Here is a 27,661-nt window from a genome sequence, read left to right as displayed (position 1 = left end):
GAGTCGAAAGGATGAAACAAAACTTGTGACCCATTGAACATGACATATCGGACAATAAGGAACTACCTCCAGTCCTCCAATTCCACAGGTACAAGATGAATAGTGGTTATGGGTCTCCCTCTTCCAAATAGATATGACCCCATACATCACTCGAAGCCAGTTCCACTGCTTTCTTTCATTGTTCCCCTCTAATCATAGACTGATTTAGACCTGGGACACCAGGTTGGTGCAATTAAGTATCAAGTGGAACAAAAAAACCTTCCAGCTCCAGACCTTATCGGGTAAGAGGTTATTACCCCTGCCATACATGGTCAACGAGAAACTGAAAAGACTTGAGACTTAAGTTGTGTAACACAAGGGAATAGGAGTATGTTCTGTACATGAGATCAAATTCCCACACCATCGGTCTTGAATATTATAGATGCCGTATCTTAATTTGATCATCCTGTTGCAGGTATTTTCCTGCACAGCAGGAAATGCAAACTTGTAGTGTATTCAAAGTTTAAAAGGTGTCCAAAGTTTGTAATTTACACTTTAAATTTCAGACATGATTAGCCCAACGGAAAAAAATTCAGCCCCTACAAAAAAAATGGCCAATAATGATAATTTACATAATTCTCATTTCCAGTTGATTATTTTCCTGCTATGAGAAACTGGGTCAAATTAAGATACAGCATCTGTGCTGCATATAGACATTCATTTTATTCTCTTTCTACATCAGAAATGTGTCATTGAACTGTTCTCGAACGACTCAAAAGTATCCCCTCAAACAGCACGCACTTACAAGATGTCCATCTGAGTTTTCAGAGAACACATATTGCAACATGAAAAAAACTGCATCCATCAGTAGAAAGCTGTGAACACAGGTACATTTTATTTTAAAGAATATTAGAGTTGACGGTGTTACAAAAGGATTTACAATGATAACACAGAGAAATCTTGAAGTAACAAAACATGGAGTCAGTTATAATAAATCGGTAGTACTGAATGGGAACACTCCCTGGAATATTTTTTAAATATATAGAGTTCTAGATATACAGCAGCTTCAGGGTCAATTCCTTTCCCAAAGATGTTTCCATTTTGATTTTATTTCTAAAGAAAACAAGGCATCCAGTGGTAAATAAACTGTTTACAAAGTTAAGGTGCAATACCGACAATGCCAGAAGATATTTTACATCTAATTTACAACACCTTTTCAGATGCAGATAAAGAAAAGAATAAAGTGGACACAGTTATTATTTTAGTCAGAGTAGACTATCCAGCTAAAGGGGGGGAGTAAATAAATCTGGTCCTCGGTTACACCCAACAGTTTCATTAATTTCAGATGAACATTTTAGGCCAAACAGTTCTTTAGCTATAAAACTTTGTACAATTCACACATTTATCAATGAGCCAGTTCTAACTGTTGGTCACGGTAGCCATTTGTTCTGACACAAATAAAGTAAAACCAAAAAGTATTAAAGGGGAAAGCATACCATACATTTATAAACCATAAAATAATATCTGATCATATGGATATAATCCAGAGAAAGATAATATACAAGTGATGTCATTTACAATTTCTAATTAAAGGTCCAAATGCAGAGCAAACAGCCATTCCAAAGAGAACCATTATTTCCACAAAAGATTTATATGAAAACGTGACCTCCTACAGCCCAGAAACATGAAAAGCACACCGATATTAATTTAATAATTACAAACATCTATTACTAACGTCGATGGTCAAAAGCCTTTTCAACAGAAGAGTGAGTGAAGAAGGACCATAGAAAGATATAGCTAGGACTTGGCTCATTTTCCAATCAATCTCTTATTCCTTGCGATTACAACTTGTTACTCAAGGTATATAGGACATCTACCAAGTTGCCAAGAGCCTTGGCACATGAATGTTGCTAATCAACAACCATATAATCTGAAGATTCCATTTAGCCTGGTCCCAGATCTGTTTATGCTGTCTTGCCAACTGCATTGTTGTCATTGTCAAGGCAAACATGACAAATTCCATAAGGAGTTGGCAATAGAGTAGAAACAGACAGGCACCCAGGCTAGATTACATTACTAAAAAAGTTGTGTATGAAAATGTGCACTAAACCTACAATAGCATTAATTTGGAAAGGCTGCATGGTCACAATTCTAAATGTATTTAACAATGACTTCAGTTCATTTCATAACAAAATCACATCGAAGTTGCACAGAAATGAAAATGATAAAACGTGTCACTCCTAGAACATATTAAACACCCAAAGAGTGTTGCAAGGCAGGCAGTGTATGGGAAGCTAATCTCTAACTGTACCATAGTATCTAATAAAACATGGTACTGATTATAGCACAAGAAGACATGCCTAGAGCACTCCATAACCTTTGGCCCCAAGAAGGGTCAACTAAAGTGGATGACGCTGTTAGAGAGGGGGATAGAAAAGTCCTGGCCAGGGTTGGGTTCAATTCCATTTAGAATTGACTCGAACCCTGGTCCTGGCCAGCCATGGGTTCCTTCATTTGGGCTGATCTCCAGACAGACACCAAACCAGACGGTGAACAGAAAAACAAACATTTAAAAATAGAAGATGATTAAAAAGCAAACAAACAAAAGATATCTCTGAACAAGGACAAATACACACAACATTAATGAAGCAGTTTGGAAATGATCAGCTGATGAGCTGCCCCCTTCACTGTTTTAAAGAGGCAAACCAAGACAAGGAAAAGTACTTATTTCACATACTGTTTCAAAACATTCATCCCTTCCAAACAGGCCGTGGTGGGTGGGTGGTAGGTTGGCATTTGGTCTCCTCCTGTGGGCTCCACACCTCTCAGAAAGACACTGACCTTTGTGACAATCTAGGCGGTGTTCCAAATGACTCTATTCCCCAAATAGTGTGCTACTGTTGACCAGAGCTCTATGGGTCCTGGTCAGAAGTAGAGCACTACATGGGGAATAGGTTGCCATTTGGGACACAAGCCTATACAAGCATACCTCATACCATTGCCATAATCTTTTCATAAAGGACAAAAGAGGGGGAGGATTGTGTCATTGTACTGTGTCTGTTGGTGGGGATATGCTGCTTCTCACTCAGACAGCCCTGATAGTATTGCACGGCCTGCCTTTATAGGAGAGGCTGCTGATAGTAGGCCTGTTGCTGGTGTGGGGCCTGCTGCGATGGAGCAGCCATTTGATAGGAGGCTGGAGGCAGGTTGGCGTTCTGATAGGCCGACATGTCCATCTGTGGGGCCACACCCATCTGTGGAGGGTATCCGGCAGGTGCATATGGTACACTGCGGTGAAAAGACAGAATGGTACAATATTAGCCACCTACTGCCTAACACAAGCATTAAGACAGACATTTAACCCTCAACACAGGAGCAATGCCACCCCCAAAAATGTAATACTCACAAATCCATGTCTGAAAACACAAACATCCAGACACAAGAATGACCTCACAAAATGGCTGCCATTTAGCTAGCTAGTTGCCTAGTCAGGGCTGGTATACAAAGGAGACGTGTAACCCTGTAAAGTACCGGTATACAGAGGAGACGTGTAACCCTGTAAAGTACCGGTATACAGAGGAGACGTGTAACCCTGTAAAGTACGAGGCTTACCTGTAAGGAAGCTGTGCTGGCTGACCGTTGGGAGATGTGACGTTAGGGTGGAGTGAGTGGAGGGGTCCGGGCTGGTCAGAGCCCATGTAGGCCTGCTGGGCTGGGGGGCCCTGGGGCATCCCTGGAGGCATGTAGGAACCACCAGGCTGACCTGGGTAACCCTGAGAGAGGGAGGAGGGGAGCAAAAAGAGAAAGTTCAATGTGAAATTGGGTTAAACACATTTCATAGTACAGTGTACATTGCATTACTCCACTAAACTATACAACCAACATTACTACAGGTGCAGCCAGGTACACAACAAGGAAGAGATTGTTTCTAAACTGATTTGCAGTGCAGAAAGTGAGGTGGTAAAACAGTCCAAGCATGACCACTGGAATCTCCCATTCGTCTCCAAGGAGGGACTGACAGCCATCATAATGGACAAACAGCACACATGGTCTGCATCTGAAATGGAATCCTATTCCCTATATAGTTCACTACTTTTGACCAGAGCCCACCATATGATATTTTTTATTTATTTAACTAGGCAATTAATAGGATGCCATTTTGGACACTGGCATAGTCTCTCTGCCTTCACCGAGGCCACACACACGTATGTGTGTCCCCTTCAAATTAGCGGATTTGGCTATTTCAGTCACACTCGTTGCTGACAGGTGTATAAAATCGAGCTTCCAATCTCCATAGTAGAGGTCGAACGATTATGATTTTCCAACACCGATACCGATTATAGGAGGACCAAAAAAAATCTGATACTGATTAATCAGCCGATTAAAAAACATTTTTTTTAAATATTATATATAGTGCCTTGCGAAAGTATTCGGCCCCCTTGAACTTTGCGACCTTTTGCCACATTTCAGGCTTCCAACATAAAGATATAAAACTGTATTTTTTTGTGAAGAATCAACAACAAGTGGGACACAATCATGAAGTGGAACGACATTTATTGGATATTTCAAACTTTTTTAACAAATCAAAAACTGAAAAATTGGGCGTGCAAAATTATTCAGCCCCCTTAAGTTAATACTTTGTAGCTCCACCTTTTGCTGCGATTGCAGCTGTAAGTCGCTTGGGGTATGTCTCTATCAGTTTTGCACATCGAGAGACTGACATTTTTTCCCATTCCTCCTTGCAAAACAGCTCGAGCTCAGTGAGGTTGGATGGAGAGCATTTGTGAACAGCAGTTTTCAGTTCTTTCCACAGATTCTCGATTGGATTCAGGTCTGGACTTTGACTTGGCCATTCTAACACCTGGATATGTTTATTTTTGAACCATTCCATTGTAGATTTTGCTTTATGTTTTGGATCATTGTCTTGTTGGAAGACAAATCTCCGTCCCAGTCTCAGGTCTTTTGCAGACACCATCAGGTTTTCTTCCAGAATGGTCCTGTATTTGGCTCCATCCATCTTACCATCAATTTTAACCATCTTCCCTGTCCCTGCTGAAGAAAAGCAGGCCCAAACCATGATGCTGCCACCACCATGTTTGACAGTGGGGATGGTGTGTTCAGCTGTGTTGCTTTTACGCCAAACATAACTTTTTGCATTGTTGCCAAAAAGTTCAATTTTGGTTTCATCTGACCAGAGCACCTTCTTCCACATGTTTGGTGTGTCTCCCAGGTGGCTTGTGGCAAACTTTAAACACTTTTTATGGATATCTTTAAGAAATGGCTTTCTTCTTGCCACTCTTCCATAAAGGCCAGATTTGTGCAATATACGACTGATTGTTGTCCTATGGACATAGTCTCCCACCTCAGCTGTAGATCTCTGCAGTTCATCCAGAGTGATCATGGGCCTCTTGGCTGCATCTCTGATCAGTCTTCTCCTTGTATGAGCTGAAAGTTTAGAGGGACGCCAGGTCTTGGTAGATGCAGTGGTCTGATACTCCTTCCATTTCAATATTATCGCTTGCACAGTGCTCCTTGGGATGTTTAAAGATTGGGAAATCTTTTTGTATCCAAATCCGGCTTTAAACTTCTTCACAACAGTATCTCGGACCTGCCTGGTGTGTTCCTTGTTCTTCATGATGCTCTCTGCGCTTTTGACGGATCTCTGAGACTATCACAGTGCAGGTGCATTTATACGGAGACTTGATTACACACAGGTGGATTGTATTTATCATCATTAGTCATTTAGGTCAACATTGGATCATTCAGAGATCCTCACTGAACTTCTGGAGAGAGTTTGCTGCACTGAAAGTAAAGGGGCTGAATAATTTTGCACGCCCAATTTTTCAGTTTTTGATTTGTTAAAAAAGTTTGAAATATCCAATAAATGTCATTCCACTTCATGATTGTGTCCCACTTGTTGTTGATTCTTCACAAAAAAATACAGTTTTATATCTTTATGTTTGAAGCCTGAAATGTGGCAAAAGGTCGCAAAGTTCAAGGGGGCCGAATACTTTTACATCAATAAAATCAATAATGAAACATGTTACATTTGGTTTAAATAATGCAAAAACAAAGTGTTAGAGAAGAAAGTAAAAGTGCAATATGTGCCATGTAAGAAAGCTAACGTTTAAGTTCCTTGCTCAGAACATGAGAACATATGAAAGCTGGTGGTTCCTTTTAACATGAGTCTTCAATATTCCCAGGTAAGAAGTTTTAGGTTGTAGTTATTATTGGACTATTTCTCTCTATACTATTTGTATTTCATATACCTTTGACTATTGGATGTTCTATTAGGTACTTTAGTATTGCCAGCCTAATCTCTGGAGTTGATAGGCTTGAAGTCATAAACAGCGCAACGCTTGAAGCATTGCAAAGAGCTGCTGGCAAACGCAGGAAAGTGCTGTTTGAATCAGACTGCTCTATCAAATAATAGACTCAATTATAATATAATAACACAGAAATACGAGCCTTAGGTCATTAATATGGTCAAATCCGGAAACTATAATTTCGAAAACAAAACGTTTATTATTTTAGTGAAATACAGAAACGTTCCGTATTTTGTCTAACGGGTGAAATTCTGGCAAATTAGTTTGCAACGAGCGAACTAAGATCCCCATGTGCAATGCCATGCGTCGGCAGGAGTGGTGTAAAGCTCACCGCCATTGGACTTTGGAGCAGTGGAAATGCGTTCTCCGGAGTGATGAATCACGTGTCAGCATCTGGCAGTCTGATGGCCAACTCTGGGTTTGGTGGATGGCAGGGGAGTGCTACCTGCCCCAATGCATAGTGCCAACTGTAAAGTTTGGTGGAGGAAGAAAAATGGTCTGGGACTGTTTTCCTGGTTCGGACTAGGGCCCTTAGTTCCAGTGAAGGGAAATCTTAACATAACAGCATACAATGCCACATTGTATGGCAATGCCAATGCCATACAATGTCATTCCAACTTTGTGGCAACAGTTTGGGGAAGGCCATTTCCTGTTTCAGCAAGACAACACCCCCGTGCACAAAGCGAGGTCCATACAGAAATGGTTTGTTGAGATTGTTGTGGAAGAACTTGACTGGCCTGCACAGAGTCCTGACCTTAACTCCATCGAACACCTTTGGGATGAATTGGAATGCCGACTGCGAGCCAGGCAATCGCCCAACCTCACTAATGCTCGTGGCTGAATGGAAGCAAGTCCCTGCAGCAATGTTCCAACATCTAGTGGAAAGCCTTCCCAGAAGAGTGGAGGCTGTTATAGCAGCAAAGGGGGGGACCAACTCCATATTAATGCCCATGATTTTGTAATGAGATGTTCGACGAGCAGATGTCCACATACTTTTGGTCAAGTAGTGTATGTGACAGTGGTTAAATAGTTTGTTTTTCCTGACCTGAATGGGGACTTGGGAGGCAGGTGCGTATTGGGGCTGCTGCTGCGGTTGCTGCTGGGACTGCAGTTTGGAGTAGGCTGTGTAGAACGGTGCCTCGTTCATCAGTTTGTTATAGAGCTCCAAGGCCTCCAGCACCTTCACATTCAGCTCAGACAGCTCAGAGTGTTGCCTGCCAGGGAGGGAGGGAGAGAGAGTGGGAGGGGTGGAGATAGAGGTCATCACGACATAAGTAGGACAAAGACTGATGATCGTAGCGGTCATCCAGATACAGTCAATATAAACTATATCAAGTATGTATAAATACATACAATTTGAATAACTCTGTACAACACACATGCCTAACCAATAGAAATAAAACTGACATAAAATAGTATAGCCTCTAACATACAATTGAAAATATAGTCCAATATGAATAATTAATTATACTACAGTTAAATTCATTTTACCTGTCAATGTCTTCCAGCTTGTCATCAATCATTGGATTCATCTGCTCACAAGCACCTGGGTGGGTAAAGCATTGATCAGGTGAGACTGTGTGTCTGTGTTAGAAAATAGTCCAACTGCAGTGTCAGTGAGCATGGCTACTAGGATTTATCAGAGCATTATGTCATTGTTTTATACCCTCCAGTTGGACCAGCTCTTGGCAGTCAGGTGCTGCATCAGCAGGGTCTGTGTTCTGGAGCAGATACAGCGCTCTGTCCATCTTCTCCTGCAGAGACAGAGAGGGAGGAAGAGAGAGGGGAGAGCAAGAAAGGAGAGAGAGGGAGGAAGAGGGGTGGGGATGAGAGAGAGGGAGGGAGGGAGGAAGAGGGGTGGGGATGAGAGAGGGGGAGAAGGAAAGGAACAGAGGGGGAAGAAGGGGGAAGAAGAGAGAAAAAAGGGAAAGGTGGGGATGAGAGCGGGGGAGAAGGGAAGGAACAGAGGGGGAAGAAGAGAGAAAAAAGGGAAAGGGGGGGTGCGAGAGGGGGAGAAAGATTCTTGTTATACGATGTTACATTACAACTTTGTATAACAAGCCATGTCAGACTTTATCAACCATTCTAAACGCTTTACTAAGTTACAACTGACAGACTGATGAAGAGGGTTTTCAATGGTCAAACGGTCAAAACTGATGGTGGACTGATTATATCTAAGAAGAAAAGATACATGATGATACAACATGATTTAGGCCTACATGTATGGACGGTCATGCAGTAGGTACGGTACGTAGAAGCACCCACCTCATCTATGAAGACAGGCTCAGGCTCTACGTTGGCTTCTATGCTGGGCTCCTCCGGGGCTGGCGTCTTCTCCACATACGTTACTGTTAGGAGAGGAATTTAAATTTTACACATTTAGCTAACGCTCTTATTCAGAGCCACTTTAGAGTCAGGATTTAAAACATGAAACCAAACACTTGACTAGAAAGACTCTCCGTATGGTGGTACAAGAGTGAGGTATGGTACTGGACAGGAAAAGAGGGGAAACGTACCTAGTTCAGGCTCAGCGTTGAGGTTGGTCGTGACAAAGTTGGATGGGAAGAGACCTACTCCTCTGTGGTTCTCTCCTTTCCACCAGTTTGGGTCACTTTGGCATCAACATGATTAAATCAGTTCAAACATTCTTGTAAGTAAACACTTCCCATTGTAAACTAAATGAATGCATGCATTGCAGAACAACAGACATGTAACTGAAGAACTTTTGTTCCCATATTTGCCTATACAGCAGGCCATCATATGGGTCAGAGCCAGGTTTCCATAGCAGCATGTCGTTAGTTACCTGTCGTCCAGGACGAGGATAAGCTCTCCAGTCTTGAAGGTGAGCTCGTTGTCCTCGGCCGCCTCAAAGTCGTAGAGCGCCCGCAACTTCCGGGAATCCCTGCTACCCCCGCCACTGTTGGTATTGAAGGGGGGGTCGGCGGTCACGGTGAGAGGTCGCGTCTCCACATACTGCTTCTGCTCCTGCAGGGACAGCTCGATGGCTGCAGATGGGAGGAGGACAGAGGCAGTGGAACAAAATTTAAATACACTGCTCTACACTGTGTCCTTCTCAATGATTTTAATGTGTCTAATAAATGTATTAATTCATTCATCAACATGCACAATTCATAATGTAATATGATGTGGTATTCTAGAATCTGTTGGATATTATTTGTACCTTTGGCCAGGTCGTCATCGTCAGATGGTTTACTAACAGCTGGAGTGGTGCCCTTTAGGCTGGACCCCTGTTGATAAGAGGTGGTTGGTTAGAGAGAAGCCTTCCAGAGCAGAGGGGATTTGGGATTAGCTGTGACTGATGCCACCTGTAGGGATTGATAGGTACTACAGGCTTTACAGGCAGTATTTTGGTAGTAAACAGAGCGAGTAAAGGCGTCAGCATGCTTTGGTTCGGCTACCCAAACTCAGCTAGGCGAACCAAACAAATGTGCTTACATACTCCCTTAAAAGACCTTGCTTGAAAAATAAGAAAAAAGCAGCAAAAGTACTGTTTGTCCATCTTGAGACGCCGTAGCGTCAGAATTCATCTAAAATAAGAAATCGGTCATTCATTTACGTTTTGTAGATATCTTAGTCACGCAATTTGACATATAACTAAGGTATTTGCTGCAGTATTTCTCAAGCAAAACGGCTGATTAGAAGGTCTTGTGTAGATTGTATTTTCAACCAGCAACTATCAGGAAATAACACTGATCAAATGTTTTAACTGTTTTACAGGGTTAGTTTCATCAGCTGTTGTACAATATCATACAAAATAGGAAAAAACAGAATTTTGACTGCATTGGGCCTTTAATATAGAATAGGACACTCAGCCCACCATTTCAACCAAATTAATAGAGTACCAGACTGTCCCTCAAATACAATCACAAACGGAATTCTAATCCCCTTCTGCTAGCTTGCTAGCCCCGGCCCGCTAGCTGCCTGAAGCCACTCACTGGACTCCTATGATCACTCGGCTATGCATGCCTCTCCCTAACGTCAATATTGCGGTTTTGGTTAGTAAGTATTGCCTTATTTCACTGTAGAGCCTCTAGCCCTGCTCAATACGCCTTAGTTAACACTTTAGTTCCACCTTCCACACATGCAGTGACATCACCTGGTTTAAATGACATTTCTAGAAACAATATCTCTTTCATCCACGCCATGCACAGGTTTACCCTCACTGTATTCACATCCTACCATACATTATGCCTTGAATCTATTCTACCGTGCCCAGAAACCTGCCCCTTTAACTTTCTGTTCTGAAAGTACTAGACGACCAGTTCTTTTAACTGTTAGCTGTACCCTTATCCTACTCCTCCTCTGTTCCTCTGGTGATGTGGAGGTTAATCCAGGCCCTGCAGTGCCTAGCTCCACTCCCATTCCCCAGGCACTCTCATTTGTTGACTTCTGTAACCGTAAAAGCCTTGGTTTCAGGCATGTTAACATTAGAAGCCTCCTCCCTAAATGTGTTTTATTCACTGCCTTAGCACACTCTGCCAACCCGGATGTCCTTGCCGACCACAAACAAAACTGAAATTTCCATCCCTAACTATAACATTCTCCGATTTGCAATCTACTGCAGAGATAGCCTGCAGAGTTCTGTCTTACTATCCAGGTCTGTGCCCAAACAATTTGAGCTTCTACTTCTAAAATCTGCCTCTCCAGAAACAAGTCTCTTACCGTTGCAGCTTGCTATAGACCACCTTCTGCCCCCAGCTGTGCCCTGGACACCATATGTGAATTGATTACCACTCATCTATCTTCAGAGCTCGTGCTGTTAGGTAACCTAAACTGGGACATGCTTAACACCCCGGCCATCCTACAATCTCAGCTTGATGCTCTCAATCTCACACAAATTATAAATGAACCCACCAGGAACAACCCCAAATATGTGAACATGGGCACCCTCATAGATATCATCCTAACCAACCTGCCCTCCATATACACCTCTGCTGTCTTCAACCAGGATCTCAGCGATCACTGCCTCATTGCCTGTGTCCGTAATGGGTCTGCAGTCAAATGACCACCGATCATTGCAGTCAAATGACCACTGATCATTACTGTCAAACACTCCCTAAAACACTTCAGTGAGCAGGCCTTTCTAATCGACCTGTCCCGGGTCTCCTGGAAGGATATTGACCTCATTCCGTCAGTAGAGGATGCCTGGTTATTCTTTAAAAGTGCTTTCCTCACCATCTTAAATAAGCATGCCCCATTAAAAAAATGTAGAACCAGGAACAGATATAGCCCTTGGTTCACTCCAGACTGCCCTTGACCAGCACAAAAACATCCTGTGGCGTACTGCACTAGCATCGAAAAGCGCTCGCGATATAATTTTTTTTAGGGAAGTTAGGAACCAATATACACAGGCAGTTAGGAAAGCAAAGGCTAGCTTTTTCAAACAGAAATTTGCATCCTGCAGCACTAACTCCAAAAAGTTCTGGGACACTGTAAAGTCCATGGAGAATAAGAGCACCTCCTCCCAGCTGCCCACTGCACTGAGGCTAGGAAACAAATAAGGTCTTCGAAAGCCAAGTTAACAAACAGATCACTGACCATTTAGAATCCCACCGTACCTTCTCCGCTATGCAATCTGGTTTCAGAGCTGGTCATGGGTGCACCTCCTAAATGATATCCTAACCGCCATCGATAAGAGACAATAGTGTGCAGCTGTATTCATCGACTTGGCCAAGGCTTTCGACTCTGTCAATCACAACATTCTTATCGGCAGACTCAACAGCCTTGGTTTCTCAAATGACTGCCTCGCCTGGTACACCAACTACTTCTCAGACAGAGGTCAGTGTGTCAAATCGGAGGGCCCATTGTCCAGACCTCTCGCAGTCTCTGGGGGTGCCACAGGGTTCAATTCTCGGGCAGGCTCTTTTCTCTGTATAGATCAATGATGTTGCTCTTGCTGCTGGTGATTATCTGATCCACCTCTATGCAGACGACACCATTCTGTATACTTCTGGCCCTTCTTTGTGACACTGCTAACTAACCTCCAGACAAGCTTCAATGCCATACAACTCTCCTTCCGTGGCCTCCAACTGCTCTTAAAAGCAAGCAAAATAAAATGCATGCTCTTCAACCGATCGCTGCCCACATGTCCATCATTACTACTCTGGACGGTTCTGACTTGTGAATATGTGGACAACTACAACTACTACAAATACCTAGGTGTCTGGTTAGACTGTAAACTCTCCTTCCAGACTCACAGTAACCTCTCTGGGATATTTGGGATGGTAGCGTCCCACCCCGCCAACTGCCAGTGAAAGTGCAGGGCGCCAAATCTCATAATTAAAATTCCTCAAGCATTCAAGTATTTTACACCATTTTAAAGATACAATTCTCGTTAATCCAGCCACAGTGTCTGATTTCAAAAATACTTTACAGGGAAAGCACCACAAACGATTATGTTAGGTCACCACCAAGTCACAGAAAAACACAACCATTTTTCCAGCCAAAGAGAGGAATCACAAAAAGCAGAAATAGATCAAATTAATCACTAACCTTTGATGATCTTCATCCGATGACACTCATAGGACTTCATGATACACAATACACAAATGTTTTGTTCGATAAAGTGCATATTTATATCCCAAAATCTTATTTTACTTTGGCGTGTTATGTTCAGTAGTTCCAAAACATGCAGTGATTTTGCAGAGAGCCACATCAATTTACAGAAATACTCAAACATTGATAAAAGATACAACTATTATACATGGAACTTTAGATAAACTTCTCCTTAATGCTACCGCTGAGTCAGATTTAAAAAAAACTTTACGGAAAAAGCATACCATGCAATAATCTGAGTAAGGCACTCAGAGACCAACAAGCAGAAAAGATATCCGTTATATTGTGCAGTCAACAGAAGTCAGAAATAACATTACAAATATTCACTTACCTTTGATGATTTTCATCAGAATGCACTCCCAGGACTCCCAGTTCCACAATAAATGTTTGATTTGTTCGATAAAGTTCATCATTTATGGCCCAATAGCTCCTTTTGTTAGGGCGTTTGGTAAACAAATCCAAACACTCGTGCAAGTCCAGCCGAAAGGACGGAAGAAACTTCCAAAAAGGTTATATTATAAGTCATAGAAACATGTCAAACGAAGTATAGAATCAATCTTCAAGATGTTTTTATCATAAATCTTCAATAATGTTCCAACCGGAGAATTAATTTGTCTGTAGAAAAGCAATGGAATGCAAGCTAACTTTCACATGACCACGCATCACGAGCTCATGGCAATCTGCCAGAATCCTGGCTCAGTCCTCTCTCACTCGGCCCCCCTTCACAGTAGAAGCATCAAACAAGGTTCTATAGACTGTTGACATCTAGCGGAAGGCCTTGGAAGTGCAACATGACCAATATCCCACTGTATCTTCGATAGGCTATGAGTTGAAAACCTACAAACCTCAGATTTCCCACTTCCTGGTTGGATTTTCTCAGGTTTTCACCTGCCATATGAGTTCTGTTATACTCACAGACATAATTCAACCAGTTTTTGAAACTCATCATTCTGAGTGTTTTCTATCCAAATATACTAATTATATGCATATTCTAGCTTTTATGGCTGAGTAGCAGGCAGTTTACCCTGGGCACCTTATTCATCCAAGCTACTCAATACTGCCCTCCAGTCACCAAGAAGTTAAGCATCTCCAATCCAAAATTAAATCTAGAATCAGCTTCCTATTTAGCAACAAAGCATCCTTCACTCATGCTGCCCAACATACCCTAGTAAAACTGACTATCCTACCAATGCATGACTTCGGCGATGTTATTTACAAATTAGCCTCCAACATTCTACTCAGCAAATTGGATGCAGTCTATCACAGTGCCGTCCGTTTTGTCACCAAAGCCTCATATACTACCCACCAATGCGACCTGTATGCTCTCGTTGGCTGGCCCTCGCTTCATATTTGTCACCAAACCCACTGGCTCCAGGTCATCTATAAGTCGGTGCTAGTTAAATCCCCGCCTTATCTCAGCTCACTGGTCACCATAGCAGCACCCACCCGCAGCACGCGCTCCAGCAGGTATATTTCACTGGTTACCCCCAAAGCCAATTCCTCCTTCGGCCGCCTTTCCTTCCTGTTCTCTGCTGCCAATGACTGGAAACTGCAAAAATCACTGAAGCTGGAGACTCATATCTCCCTCACTAGCTTTAAGCACCAGCTGTCAGAGCAGCTCACAGATCACACCTGCACATAACCAATCTGTAAATAGCCCATCCAGTTGAGAACAACTTCTCATTTACAACTGCGACCTGGCCAAGATAAAGCAAAGCAGTGCGACAAAAACAACAGTTACACATGGGATAAACAAACATACAATCAATAACATAATAGAAAAATCTGTATACAGTGTGTGCAAATTAATTAAGGAGGTAAGGCAATAAATAGGCCATAGTGGCAAAGTAATTACAATTTAGCAATTTACACTGGAATGATATATGTGCAAGTAGATATACTGGTGTGCAAAAGAGCAGAAAAATAAAAACAAATATGGGGATGAGGTAGGTAGTTGGATGGGCTATTTACAGATGGGCTTTGTACAGCTGCAGAGATCGGTAAGCTGCTCTGACAGCTGACGCTTAAAGTTAGTGAGAGAGATAGAAGTCTCCAACTTCAGTGATTTTTGCAATTCGTTCCAGTCATTGGCAGCAGAGAACTGGAAGGAAAGGCAGCCAAAGTAGGTGCTGGCTTTGGGGATGACCAGTGAAATATACCTGCTGGAGTGCGTGCTAAGGGTGGTTGTTGCTATGGTGACCAGTGAGCTGAGATAAGGCGGAGCTTTACCTAGCAAAGACTTATCGATGACCTGGAGCCAGTGTTTTTGGCGACGAATATGAAGCGAGGACCAGCCAAGGAGAACATACAGGTCGCAGTGGTGGGTAGTATATGTTCTTGGGGTGTTACTACAGACCCAGGTTCGATCCCAGGCTATGTCACAGCCAGCCGACAGGGAGACCCATGAGGCGGCGCACAATTGGCCCAGCGTCGTCCGGGTCCCGGAATGGTTTGGCCAGCCGGGATTTCCTTGTCTTATCGCACTCTAGCGACTCCTTTTAGTGGGCCAAGGGTCTGGAAGCTGTTTTCGGTCGTCAGCTGGACAGTGTTTCCTCCGACACATTGGTGCGGCTGGCTTCCGGGTTAAGCGAGCAGTGTGTCAAGAAGCAGTGCGGCTTGGCAGGGTTGTGTTTTGGAGGATGCATGGCTCTCGACCTTCACCTCTCCCGAGTTCGGGGGCGAGTTGCAGCGATGGGGGACCAGACTAACTACCAATTGGATATCACGAAATTGGGGAGAAAAAAAAGGGGTAAAAGTTAAAAAATAATTTAAAAAATAAACTTTTTTTAAAGACATTGTGGTTCAAACGGTTTTATTTTCCAGGTGAGGCACATCCAGGCCATCTGGCACCAAAATTATCAAATGAAACAAATAAAAAACAAACTATTTTAGGAAGGGGGTAACAGAGTTAGTAGTGAGAGGAAACTGCCTGGCCTATACAATGATAGAGGCAACACTGGGTTAGGGTGATAGACGATAGGTTGTTGACTACATTACCTGTGACCCAGAGGATGGGAAGACGACCCCTTCCTCTCTCAGAGACTTGATGGTGGCACTGACCAGACTGAGCTGTGGATCTTTCTGGAACCCATCACACCAGTCCACCATCATCCCCTTCAGCTTGTCACACACCTTGCTGTGGGCCTGCATTGGGAATAGTAATAATTATTATTAGGCTACTTATTTGACAGAGGTAGATACAAACAAAACATTGACACAAAGAGCCAGCTGAATGATAATAATGGCGCCCAAGACCAGGCCCAAATCCCTGTCACTCGCGTGAAGAAAAGATGGAGATACAGGGGAAGGTCAAGCTGCCTTGTGAGAATTCAACGGCAAGTGGGTAAACCGCTACTACCATCTGTCCTACTGCCCAAAGTGCAATCACTGGAGAATAAACTGGATGATATTCAATCAAGACTATCCTACCAATGGGACATTAAAAACTCATTTCTTATGTTTCACCGAGTTGTGGCTGAACAACGATATGGATAATATAGAGCTGGCTTGGTATTCAGGACAGAGCAGCTACTTCTGGTAAGACGAGGGGCAGGGGTGTGTGTCTACTTGTCAATAACAGCTGGTGCGCGATGTCTAATATTAAAGAAGTCTCGAGGTATTTCACGCCTGAGGTAGAGTACCTTATGATAGGCTGTAGACCACACTATCTACCAAGAGTTCCCATCAATATTATTCGTAGCCATCTATTTACCACCACAAACCGATGTTGGCACTAAGACTGCACTCAACTAGCTGTTTAAGGGCATAAGCAAACAAGAAAAAGCTCATCCAGAAGCAGTGCTCCTAGTGGCCGGGGACTTTAATGGTGGCAACCTTAAATCTGTTTTACCTCGTTTCTACCAGCATGTCACATGTGCAACCAGAGGAAAAAAACAACTCTAGACCACCTTTACTCCACACACACAGACAAAGCTCTCTCTCGCCCTCCATTTGGCAAATCTGACCATAATTATATCCTCCTATATCCTCCTCCTGCTTACAAGCAAAAACTAAAGCATCAGTGACTCGCTCAACACGGAAGTGGTCTGACACAGATGTTACGCTACAGGACTGTTTTGCTAGTAGACTGGAATATGTTCCAAAATTCATCCAATAACATTGGAGTAAATGACCACTGACACGGCCCGCAACTAAAACATGCGGACTCTCCTTCACTGCAGCCGACGTGAGGAAAACAGTTAAACGTGTCAACCCTCGCAAGGCTGCAGGCCCAGACGGCATCCCCAGCCGCGCCCTCAGAGCACGCACAGACCAGCTGGCTGGTGTGTTTACGGACATATTCAATCAATCCCTATCCCAGTCTGTTGTTCCCACATGCTTCAAGAGGGCCACCATTGTTCCTGTTCCCAAGAAAGCTAAGATAACGACTACCGCCCTGTAGCACTCACTTCCGTCATCATGAAGTGCTTTGAGAGACTAGTCAAGGACCATATCACCTCCACCCTACCTGACACCCTAGACCCTGGGTCTCGACCCCGCCCTGTGCAACTGGGTACTGGACTTCCTGACGGGCCGCCCCCGGTGGTGAGGGTAGGCAACAACATTTCTACCCCGCTGATCCTCAACACTGGGGCCCCACAAGGGTGCGTTCTGAGCCCTCTCCTGTACTCCCTGTTCACCCACGACTGCGTGGCCACGCACGCCTCCAACTCAATCATCAAGTTTGCGGACGACACAACAGTGGTAGGCTTGATTACCAACAACGACGAGACGGCCTACAGGGAGGAGGTGAGGGCCCTCGGAGTGTGGTGTCAGGAAAATAACCTCACACTCAACGTCAACAAAACTAAGGAGATGATTGTGGACTTCAGGAAACAGCAGAGGGAACACCCGTCTATCCACATCGATGGAACAGTAGTGGAGAGGGTAGTAAGTTTTAAGTTCCTCGGCGTACACATCACAGACAAACTGAATTGGTCCACCCACACAGACAGCATCGTGAAGAAGGCGCAGCAGCGCCTCTTCAACCTCAGGAGGCTGAAGAAATTAGGCTTGTCACCAAAAGCACTCATAAACTTCTACAGATGCACAATCGAGAGCATCCTGTCGGGCTGTATCACCGCCTGGTACGGCAACTGCTCCGCCCACAACCGTAAGGCTCTCCAGAGGGTAGTGAGGTCTGCACAACGCATCACCGGGGGCAAACTACCTGCCCTCCAGGACACCTACACCACCCGATGTCACAGGAAGGCCATAAAGATCCTCAAGGACAACAACCACCCGAGCCACTGCCTGTTCACCCGCTATCATCCAGAAGGCGAGGTCAGTACAGGTGCATCAAAGCTGGGACCGAGAGACAGAAGCTGTTTTTCAATCTCAAGGCCATCAGACTGTTAAACAGCCACCACTAACACTGAGTGGCTGCTGCAAACACACTGACTCAACTCCAGCCACTTTAATAATGGAAATTGATGGGAAATGATCAAATATATCACTAGCCACTTTAAACAATACTACCTAATATAATGTTTACATACCCTACATTATTCATCTCATATGTATATACTGTACTCTATATCATCTACTGCATCTTTATGTAATACATGTATCACTAGCCACTTTAACTATGCCACTTTGTTTACATACTCATCTCATATGTATATACTGCACTCAATACCATCTACTGTATCTTGCCTATGCCGCTCTGTACCATCACTCATTCATATATCTTTACGTACATATTCTTTATCCCCTTACACTTGTGTCTATAAGGTAGTAGTTTTGGAATTGTTAGCTAGATTACTTGTTGGTTATTACTGCATTGTCGGAACTAGAAGCACAAGCATTTCCCTACACTCGCATTAATATCTGCTAACCATGTGTATGTGACAAATAAAATTTTATTTGATTTGAGTATACCACCTCAGTCACCGGCTTTATCAATAAGTGCACAATGTCATCCCCACAGTGATAATACGTACATATCCAAAACCAGAAGCCATGGATTACAAGGCAACATCCGCACCGAGCTAAAGGCTAGAGCTGCAGCTATCAAGGAGTGGGACACTAATCTGGATTCTTTCAAGAAATTCCACTATGCCCTCAGAAGAACCATCAAACAAGCAAAGAGTCAATACAGAATTATGATTAAATCCTACTATACCGGCACTGACACTTGTCGGATGTGGCAGGGCTGGCAAACTATTACAGACTACAAAGGGAAACCCAGCCGCGAGCCTACCAGATGAGCTAAGTGCCTTTTATGCTCACTTCGAGGTAAGCAACACTGAAGCAAGCATGAGAGCACAAGCTGTTCCAGACGACTGTGTGATAACGCTCTCAGTAGCCGATGTGAGCAAGACCTTTAAACAGGTCAACATTCACAAGGCCGTGGGGCCAGACGGATTACCAGGACGTGTAGTCAGAACATGTGTGTTACAACTGACAAGTGTCTTCAAATACATTTTCAACCTCTCTTTGCCTGAGTCTGTAATACCTACATGTTTCAAGCAGACCACCATAGCGCCTGTGCCCAAGAAAGCTAAGGTAACCTGTCTAAATGACTACCCCAAAGCACTCACGTCGGTAGCCATGTATTGCTTTGAAAGGCTGGTCATGGCTCACATCAACACTATCTCAGAAACCCTAGACCCAGTTCTATACGCAAATCGCCCCATCAGATCCACAGATGACTCAATCTCAATCACACTCCACACTACCCATTCCCACCTGGACAAAAGGAACACCTATGTGAGAAAGCTGTTCATTGACTACAGCTCAGCTTTCAACACCATAGTGCCCACAAAGCTCATCATGAAGCTAAAGACCCTGGGAATAAACACCTCCCTCTGCAACTGGATCTTGGACGGGCTGCTCCCAGGTGGTAAGGGTAGGCAACAACACATCCGCCATGCTGATCCTCACTGGGCCCCCTCAGGGGTGCGTGTTTAGTCCCCTCCTGTACTCCCTGTTCACCCACGGCTGCGTGGCCAAGCACGACTCCAACAGCATCATTAAGTTGGCTGACGACACAACAGTGGTAGGCCTGATTACCGAAAACGATGAGACAGCCTATAAGGAGGTCAGAGACCTGGCAGTGTGATGCCAGGATAACAACCTCTCCTTCAATGTGAGCAAAACAAAGGAGCTGATCATGACTACAGGAAAAGGAGGGCTGAACAGGCCCCCATTAACATCAGCGGGCTGTAGTGGAGTGGGTTGAGAGTTTCATGTTCCTTGGTGTCCACATCAACAAACTATCATGGTCCAAACACACCAAGACAGTCGTGAAGAGGGCACAACACATTTTTCCTCTCAGGAGACTGAAAAAAAAATTGTCATGGGTCCCTAGATCCTCAAAAAGTTCTATAGCTGCACCACCGAAAGCATCCGAGAGCATCCTGAACGGTTGCATCACCGCCTGGTATGGCAACTGCTTGACATCTGACTGTAAGGAGCTACCAAAGGTACTGGAGCGCCAAGTCTAGGTCCAAAAGGCTCCTTAACAGCTCTTACCTACAGCCCATAAGAATGAATCAAATGGCCACCTGGACTATTTACACTGACCCCCCACTAAATATTTTAGTATTTGAGTAACTATTTCTTGAACTGCATTGTTGGTTATGGGCTTATAAGTAAGCATTTCACGGTAAGGTTTACACCGGTTGTATTTGGCGCATGTGACAAATACAATTTGATTTAATTGTTATGCTTGCTCACGTGTGTAAGTCTTAACATCCTCAATTCATCACAAATATTGCAAAAGAAAAAAAACTTGAGACAGCTTCCCTACCCTGCTCAACACAGTTCGGACTTCAGTGGCAAACTCCCGCGAGCAGATTTCTAAGTGAAATATTCTTCCACTGTTATTGACACAGGCAGCCAGCAACTGTAACAGGGAGAAAAGCCAGGTTAGTACAGTAGTCAGTTTAGATTATTTATGAAGAAGTTTCACATTACAGCAAGAGAAGTAGCCCAACGCTTTTATTCTCTTCCACAATTCCACATTTAATTGAATAACATAAATGTATTAACACTAATAAATGTAACACCATTGAAATGATGCATGATTTTATGACAGAGGGAGCTAAAGTTGACTGAGTGAGGAGAGAATTCAAAAAAATGGAACAGCCATGTGACTATATACCCTAATGGTGAGTCAGAGAGAAGGCTCACATGGTCTGAGGCTTAGCCTCATCACTCTATAAAAACTCTAAGCAGCAGAGAGAACAGACCAAAGCAGTAAAACAAATGGATCCAGGGCCATGGATCATCACACTGTGGTTGACTGGCTACCCAGAGCAGGAGAGTTACGAGCTCAGAGCTCTATAACTGCCAAGAGCAGAAGGAGATGGACCACTCTTCCCAAATACTTTATTACGTCAGACTGGAGGGTGTCACTAAGGCTTATGCCTGAACCAATAAATTCACACTCAGACTTTATACAAACAAATTGTTTAAACTCTGCTATGCATTCTATAGAAGGATTCATGACTCATTAACTGTGTCTATGATCTCAGTCACTAAACAAGCTCCAGGGCCTGACACCATGCTGAGACTAAAACACCTGACCTTACACTAACCCCACACTCTATGCAGACCATTTCTCTATTGACATCAGGTTATTCATGTTTAATAAAGCCTATTACACAGTTAAGCAGTAGGTTTTTCAACGGTCTACCAAATGATATGCAGCTTTTGCTCCAGGTGTCTTGAATACCACATTTAATAATAAAGTAAGTTATAAGAACTCACGGTGAGGGCCTGCATGGCAACGTGTGGGACCTTGTGGTTGACTCGCTTCATCACAGACCTCAAGCAGTCCTTGGCTCTGGGAGAAGAATGGCAGGTAGAGACATGGTTATTATGGCTCAAGTAGAAGGTTATTCCTACATGAGTTTTCCAAAAGTATACCATCTTCAATATACAGTTACAGTGCCTTTAGAAAGTATTAATACCCTTTTACTTATTCCACATTTTGTTGTTACAGCTGCAATTCAAAATTGATATTTTTTTTCACCCATCTACACACAATACCCTATAATAGCAAAGTGAAATTATGCAAATTTATTTTACATAATGACACTCCAAATTGAGCTCAGGCGCATCCAATTTCCTTTGATCGTCATTGAGATGTCACTACAACTTGATTGGAGTCCATCTGTGGCCAATTCAATTGTTTGGACATGAAACATAGCTGTCTATTTAAAAAAAAGTTCCCACAGTTGACTGGGCATGTCAAAGCAGAAACAGGAACATGAAGTCCAAGGAAGGGTCTTTAGATTTCAGGGATAGAATTGTGATGAAGCATAAACAGTTGAAGTCGGAAGTTTACATAGACTTAGGTCATTAAAACTCGTTTTTCAACCACTCCACAAATTTCTTGTTAACAAACTATAGTTTTGGCAAGTCGGTTAGGACATCTACTTTGTGCATGACACAAGTAATTTTTCCAACAATTGTTTACAGACAGATTTCACTTATAATTCACTGTATCACAATTCCAGTGGGTCAGAAGTTTACATACACTAAGTTGACAGTGCCTTTAAAGCTTGAAAAATTCCAGAAATTTGTCATGGCTTTAGAAGCTTCTGATAGACTAATTGACATCATTTGAGTCAATTGGAGGTGTACCTGTGGATGTATTTCAAGGCCTACCTTCAAACTCAGTGCCTCTTTGCTTGACATCATAGTAAAATCAAAAGAAATCAGCCAAGACCTCAGAAAAAAATTTTGTAGACCACAAGTCTAGTTCATCCTTGGGAGCAATTTCCAAACGCCTGAAGGTACCACCTTCATCTGTACAAACAATAGTATGCAAGTATAAACACCATGGGACCACATAGCCGTCATACCGCTCAGGAACGAGACGCGTTCTGTCTCCTAGAGATGAACCTACTTTGGTGTGAAAAGTACAAATCAATCCCAAAACAACAGCAAAGGACCTTGTGTAGATGCTGGAGGAAACAGGTACAAAAGTATCTATAAACACAGTAAAACAAGTCCTGTATCGACATAACCTGAAAGGCCGCTCAGCAAGGAAGAAGCCACTGCTCCAAAACCACCACAAAAAAAGAGAGACTACGGTTTGCAACTGCACATGGGGACAAAGATCGTACTTTTTGGAGAAATGTCCTCTGGTCTGATGAAACAAAAATAGAACTGTTTGGCCATAATGACCATCGTTATGCTTGGAGGAAAAAGGGGGAGGCTTGCAAGCCGAAGAACACCATCCCAACCATGAAGCACGGGGGTGGCAGCATCATGTTGTGGGGGTGCTTTGCTGCAGGAGGGACTGGTGCACTTCACAAAATAGATGGCATCATGAGGGAAGGAAATTATGTGGATATATTGAAGCAACATCTTCAGACATCACTCAAGAAGTTAAAAGCTTGGTCACAACTGGGTCTTCCAAATGGACAATGACCCCAAGCATACTTCCAAAGTTGTGGCAAAATGGCTTAAGGACAACGTAGTCAAGGTATTGGAGAGGCCATCACAACGCCCTGACCTCAATCCTATAGAAAATGTGTGGGTAGAACTGAAAAGGCGTGTGCGAGCCAGGAGGCCTACAAACCAGACTCAGTTACACCAGCTCTGTCAGGAGGAATTGGCCAAAATTCACCCAACTTATTGTGGGAAGCTTGTGGAAGGCTACCCAAAACATTTCACCCAAGTTAAACAATTGAAAAGGCAAAGCTACCAAATACTAATTGAGTGTATGTAAACTTCTGACCCACTGGGAATGTGATGAAAGAAATAAAAGCTGAAATAAATCCCTCCCTCTACTACTATTACAACCCAAGATTACTCAAGATGACCCAAAGCTGTAATCACTGCCAAAGGTATTTTTTAACTATCAGGGATGTAAATACTTATGTAAATTAGATCTGTATTTCATTTTTAATACATTTGCAAACATGTTTTCACTTTGTTATTATGGGGTATTGTGTGTGTGTGTGTGTGTGTGTGTGTAGATGTTTATTTAAAAAAAAATATTTAATCAATTTTGAATTCAGGCTGCAACAACAATTTGGAATAAGTCAAGGGGTATGAATACTTCCTGAAACACTGTATTTACATTTAATAGACACTCTTATCCAGAGCGAATGCCAGTGGTGACTGCATACTTTTTCATACAGATATGAATTGCATTTTGAGTCACTGCTATTCAACGCCATAGCTATAAAAAAAAATCATAACCAATAACCTCAACTTGAGTCCTGGAGTTAGTTTAGAGCAGTGGCATTATAACTTGTTCAGCAGGAACCTCATTTCTGGTGAACCCACCCCACCAATAACTACAACCTTAAAATCGGTACATTTCGATTTGTACATCAACAATTAACCTTCAATTAATTAATGTTCGTCGCATATCAAGATGAAACAAAGTTAAAGGTTCATTTAAAAAATAAATAAAGGAAACCAAAACAAATGTACCTAATTATCTTTCAAATGTTTGTAAATTGTCCCATACAATAACCTAACCTGTACTGTTTTTTTTGTTGGTTTTTTTCCAAAAAATGAAAACATTTTAGAAACAATGCTGATATTTTAGAAATAGGAATTCGCACTTCAACTTACCCATTGGGCGTCTGTCCAACTCTGTCACAGATATCCATAATCAGAGCCCAGTCCTCCACTGTATTGGTTTCATTGGTGGCTTTCTCTGAAAATGTGGTACACCGAGATACATGTGGTTATTTGGGAAAATACAATTATTCCGTATCTGATTTGTGATACAAGATGGCACAGTCACCGTGTTGATTATTATTACTTAGTCACGCAATATAAATGTGGACATCCCAGACCTGACTTAATTGCTTTCTTTTTCCTTTTTGGATTATGTGATTGGTAGGTATTTTTTATTACTGCACTTTTTTGTTGGGAGCTAGAAACAAGCATTTCGCTGCACCTGCAAATCTGTGTACGCGACCAATAGACTATTTTATTTGTGATAAAGCCATTACACATGGCTAACTATATATTTCTGTACAGAGTGAAATTCGTATTATTGTAGCTACAAGGACACTGGGAGATACGAGAGCATCTGTTCCAAAGATGATGGCTAAACTGCTCACCCTAGAGGTGGTTAGCTAGCTACAGTGCATTCGGAAAGTATTCCGACCCATTGACTTGATCAACATTTTGTTTTACACTACAGGCTTATTCTAAAATGTATGACACCCCCATCAATCTACACACAATACCCCATAATGACAAATCAAAAACAAGTTGATTTTTTTACGAATTTGTAAAAAACAAAATGAAAAAATGAAAACGCTTTACCTAAAGTATTCATACAATTTACTCAGTACTTTGTTTTAGCACCTTTACAGCCTTGAGGCAGCGATTACAGCCTCAAGTCTTCTTGGGAATGATGCTACAAGCTTGGCACACCTGTATTTGAGGGGTTTCTCCCATTCTTCTCTGCAGATGCTCTCAAGCTTTTGTCAGGTTGTATGGGGATCGTCACTGCACAGCTATTTTCGCATCGAGTTCCAAGTCCGGGCTCTGGCTCAGCCACTCAAGGACATTCAAAAACTTGTCTTGAAGCCATTCCTGTGTTGTCTTGGCTGTGTGCGTAGGGTCGTTGTCCTGTTGGAAGGTGAACTTTTGCTCCAGTTTGAGGTCCTGGAGCCAGTTTTCATCAAGGAGCTCTCTGTACTTGGCTCCATTCATCTTCCCCTCGATCTAGACTAATTTTCCAGTCCCTGCCCCTGAAATCATCCCCACAGCATGATGCTGCCACCACCATGCTTCACCGTAGGGATGGTGCCAGGTCTCCTCCAGACGTGACACTTGGAATTCAGGCCAAAAGAGTTAAATGTTGGTTTCATCAATCTTGTTTCTCATGGTGTGAGTCTTTAGGTGCCTTTTGGCAAACTCCAAGCAGGCTGTCAAGTGCCTATTACTGAGGAGTAGCTTCCGTCTAGCTAATCTACCATAAAGGCTTATTTGGTGGAGTGCTGCAGAGATGGTGGCCCTTCTGGAAGTTTCTCCCATCTCCACAGAGGAATTCTAGAGCTCTGTCAGAGTGACCATCGGGTTCTTGGTCATCTCCTTCTCCCCCGATTGCTAAGTTTGGCCGGGCGGCCAGCTCTATGAAGAGTCTCGGTGGTTCCAAACTTCTTCTATTTAAGAATCATGGAGGCCACTGTGTTCTTGGGGACCTTCAGTGCTGCAGACATTTTTTGGTACGCTTCCCAGATCTGTGCCTCAACACAATCCTGTCTCAGAGCCCTACGGGCAATTCCTTCAACCTCATGGCTTGGTTTCAGCTCTGACATGCACTGTCAACTGTGGGACCTTACATAGACAGGTGTGTGCTTTTACAAATGATGTCCAATCATTTGAATTTACCACAGGTCGACACCAATCAAATTGCAGAAAAACATCAAGGATGATCAATGGAAACAGGATGCACCTGAGCTCAATTCGATTATCATAGAAAAGGGTATGAATACTTATGTAAATAAGTAAATAATGTTTTAAAAACTATTTTCGCTTTGTCATTATGGGGTACTGTGTGTAGACTGAGGATAACATTTTTAAATCAATTTTAGAATAAGGCTGTAACGTAACAAAATGTGTAAACAGTCAAGGGGTCTGAATACTTTCCGAATGCACTGTATATTATATGCATACAACGTTTGCTTACAAGACCCTCCTTCCCTTTCAGTAAACCTAAAACTAACCCAACTCATGAATGCATTAAGCTAAATTAACTAACTAGCTAGATAATGTTGTTCTTGTTTAATGTGTGAGCTTGTTGCAGTTTAGTCAGTCTTGTTATTGAAAATCGTTCATTACGATAAAGTGATGACACAACAACTAGCTAACATAGCTAGCACAAAGTCTGGCCGATGACTGTCTGCTACAAGCTAGTTACCGAGTTTACCAAACCGCATAACTAGCTAGCTATGTGGATAATCTCACATTTGGTCAGAACGTAAAGGTAGCTAGCTACAGACATGCAGCCCGGCTAACGTTAGCTGGCTAGTTGTTGTTGTTGTTAGCTTGCGGGCGAGAGGTTTCGCCATGTACGAAGCTACGGTAGTTACGCTAGGTCACTGCTAACCAACATGCCAAATGAAGCGCTCAACTTACCAACATCTTGGTCGAATGGATTCTGCGCAAATAAAGGCATGTCTACTTCTTTAAATAAACCGACGTTGTTGAGAAAGAAAATGTAGCTAGAATATTTATTTCAAGAACGTAAAAAAATCCCTTGCTCATCCATCAAACCCTGTACACTTTCACCAGTTGCTCTTCCGTACAGTTAGGTGGCTGCGAAAATGCCTGAACACATTTGCGAGCATTACATGGAAAATAAATATAACTGAAATCATATCGACACTTATTGATTAATGTATATGTTAAGATCATTAATTAGCGTACATTTAACATTGCTGTATTTCTGCATTCAAATGTATAATGTACAGGCAGATAAAAAGACACATCTTATGACCCAATTAAAAATCCTGGTATAACGTTACACTGCCACCCCTAGGGAGGAACAAGTACGTATGAGAATATCCCAATGTTCATTTTATTTTATTATAAGGCTTTAATAAAAATTGAATGGTTCGAAAAGCATGACGTAAAAAAGAGAGTCATGCAGCAACAGCAGTAAATCTGTCTAAATGGCCACACCGATCGATATTCATCATTTGTTGTAATTAGAAATATAGGCTACGCACACAATATTTTGTTTGCGCCAAAACAAGCACTAAACAAAACTGCTCACGGTAACGTCAAACGTTGCCGAAACAGTCCCATAAAATACCGCGCAGGCCCAGTTTACGACTTTCATTTCC

At 42.8% G+C, this 27,661-nt stretch overlaps 1 protein-coding gene across 1 annotated transcript; it reads right to left on the bottom strand.

Moving 5' to 3' along the window:
• Window positions 1-855: 855 nt before the first annotated feature.
• LOC110501811 (signal transducing adapter molecule 2) lies at window positions 856-27,661 on the bottom strand. The gene is made up of 14 exons (XM_021579646.3): window positions 26,952-27,661; window positions 24,426-24,510; window positions 21,597-21,672; window positions 20,635-20,730; window positions 15,879-16,025; window positions 9,487-9,553; window positions 9,109-9,310; window positions 8,822-8,916; window positions 8,571-8,653; window positions 7,972-8,059; window positions 7,797-7,851; window positions 7,351-7,519; window positions 3,592-3,752; window positions 856-3,267 (listed from the first exon to the last, which is right to left on the bottom strand). The coding sequence occupies exons 1-14, from the start codon at window positions 26,989-26,991 to the stop codon at window positions 3,099-3,101; spliced, it is 1,533 nt and encodes a 510-aa protein (XP_021435321.2). The 5' UTR covers window positions 26,992-27,661; the 3' UTR covers window positions 856-3,098.

This window comes from Oncorhynchus mykiss, chromosome 22 (assembly GCF_057628025.1).
Source record: "Oncorhynchus mykiss isolate SJ-2025 chromosome 22, ASM5762802v1, whole genome shotgun sequence".
NCBI lineage: Eukaryota > Metazoa > Chordata > Actinopteri > Salmoniformes > Salmonidae > Oncorhynchus > Oncorhynchus mykiss.
Note: the sequence above shows the minus strand (reverse complement) of the source record. Positions and strands in the feature narration are given on the sequence as shown.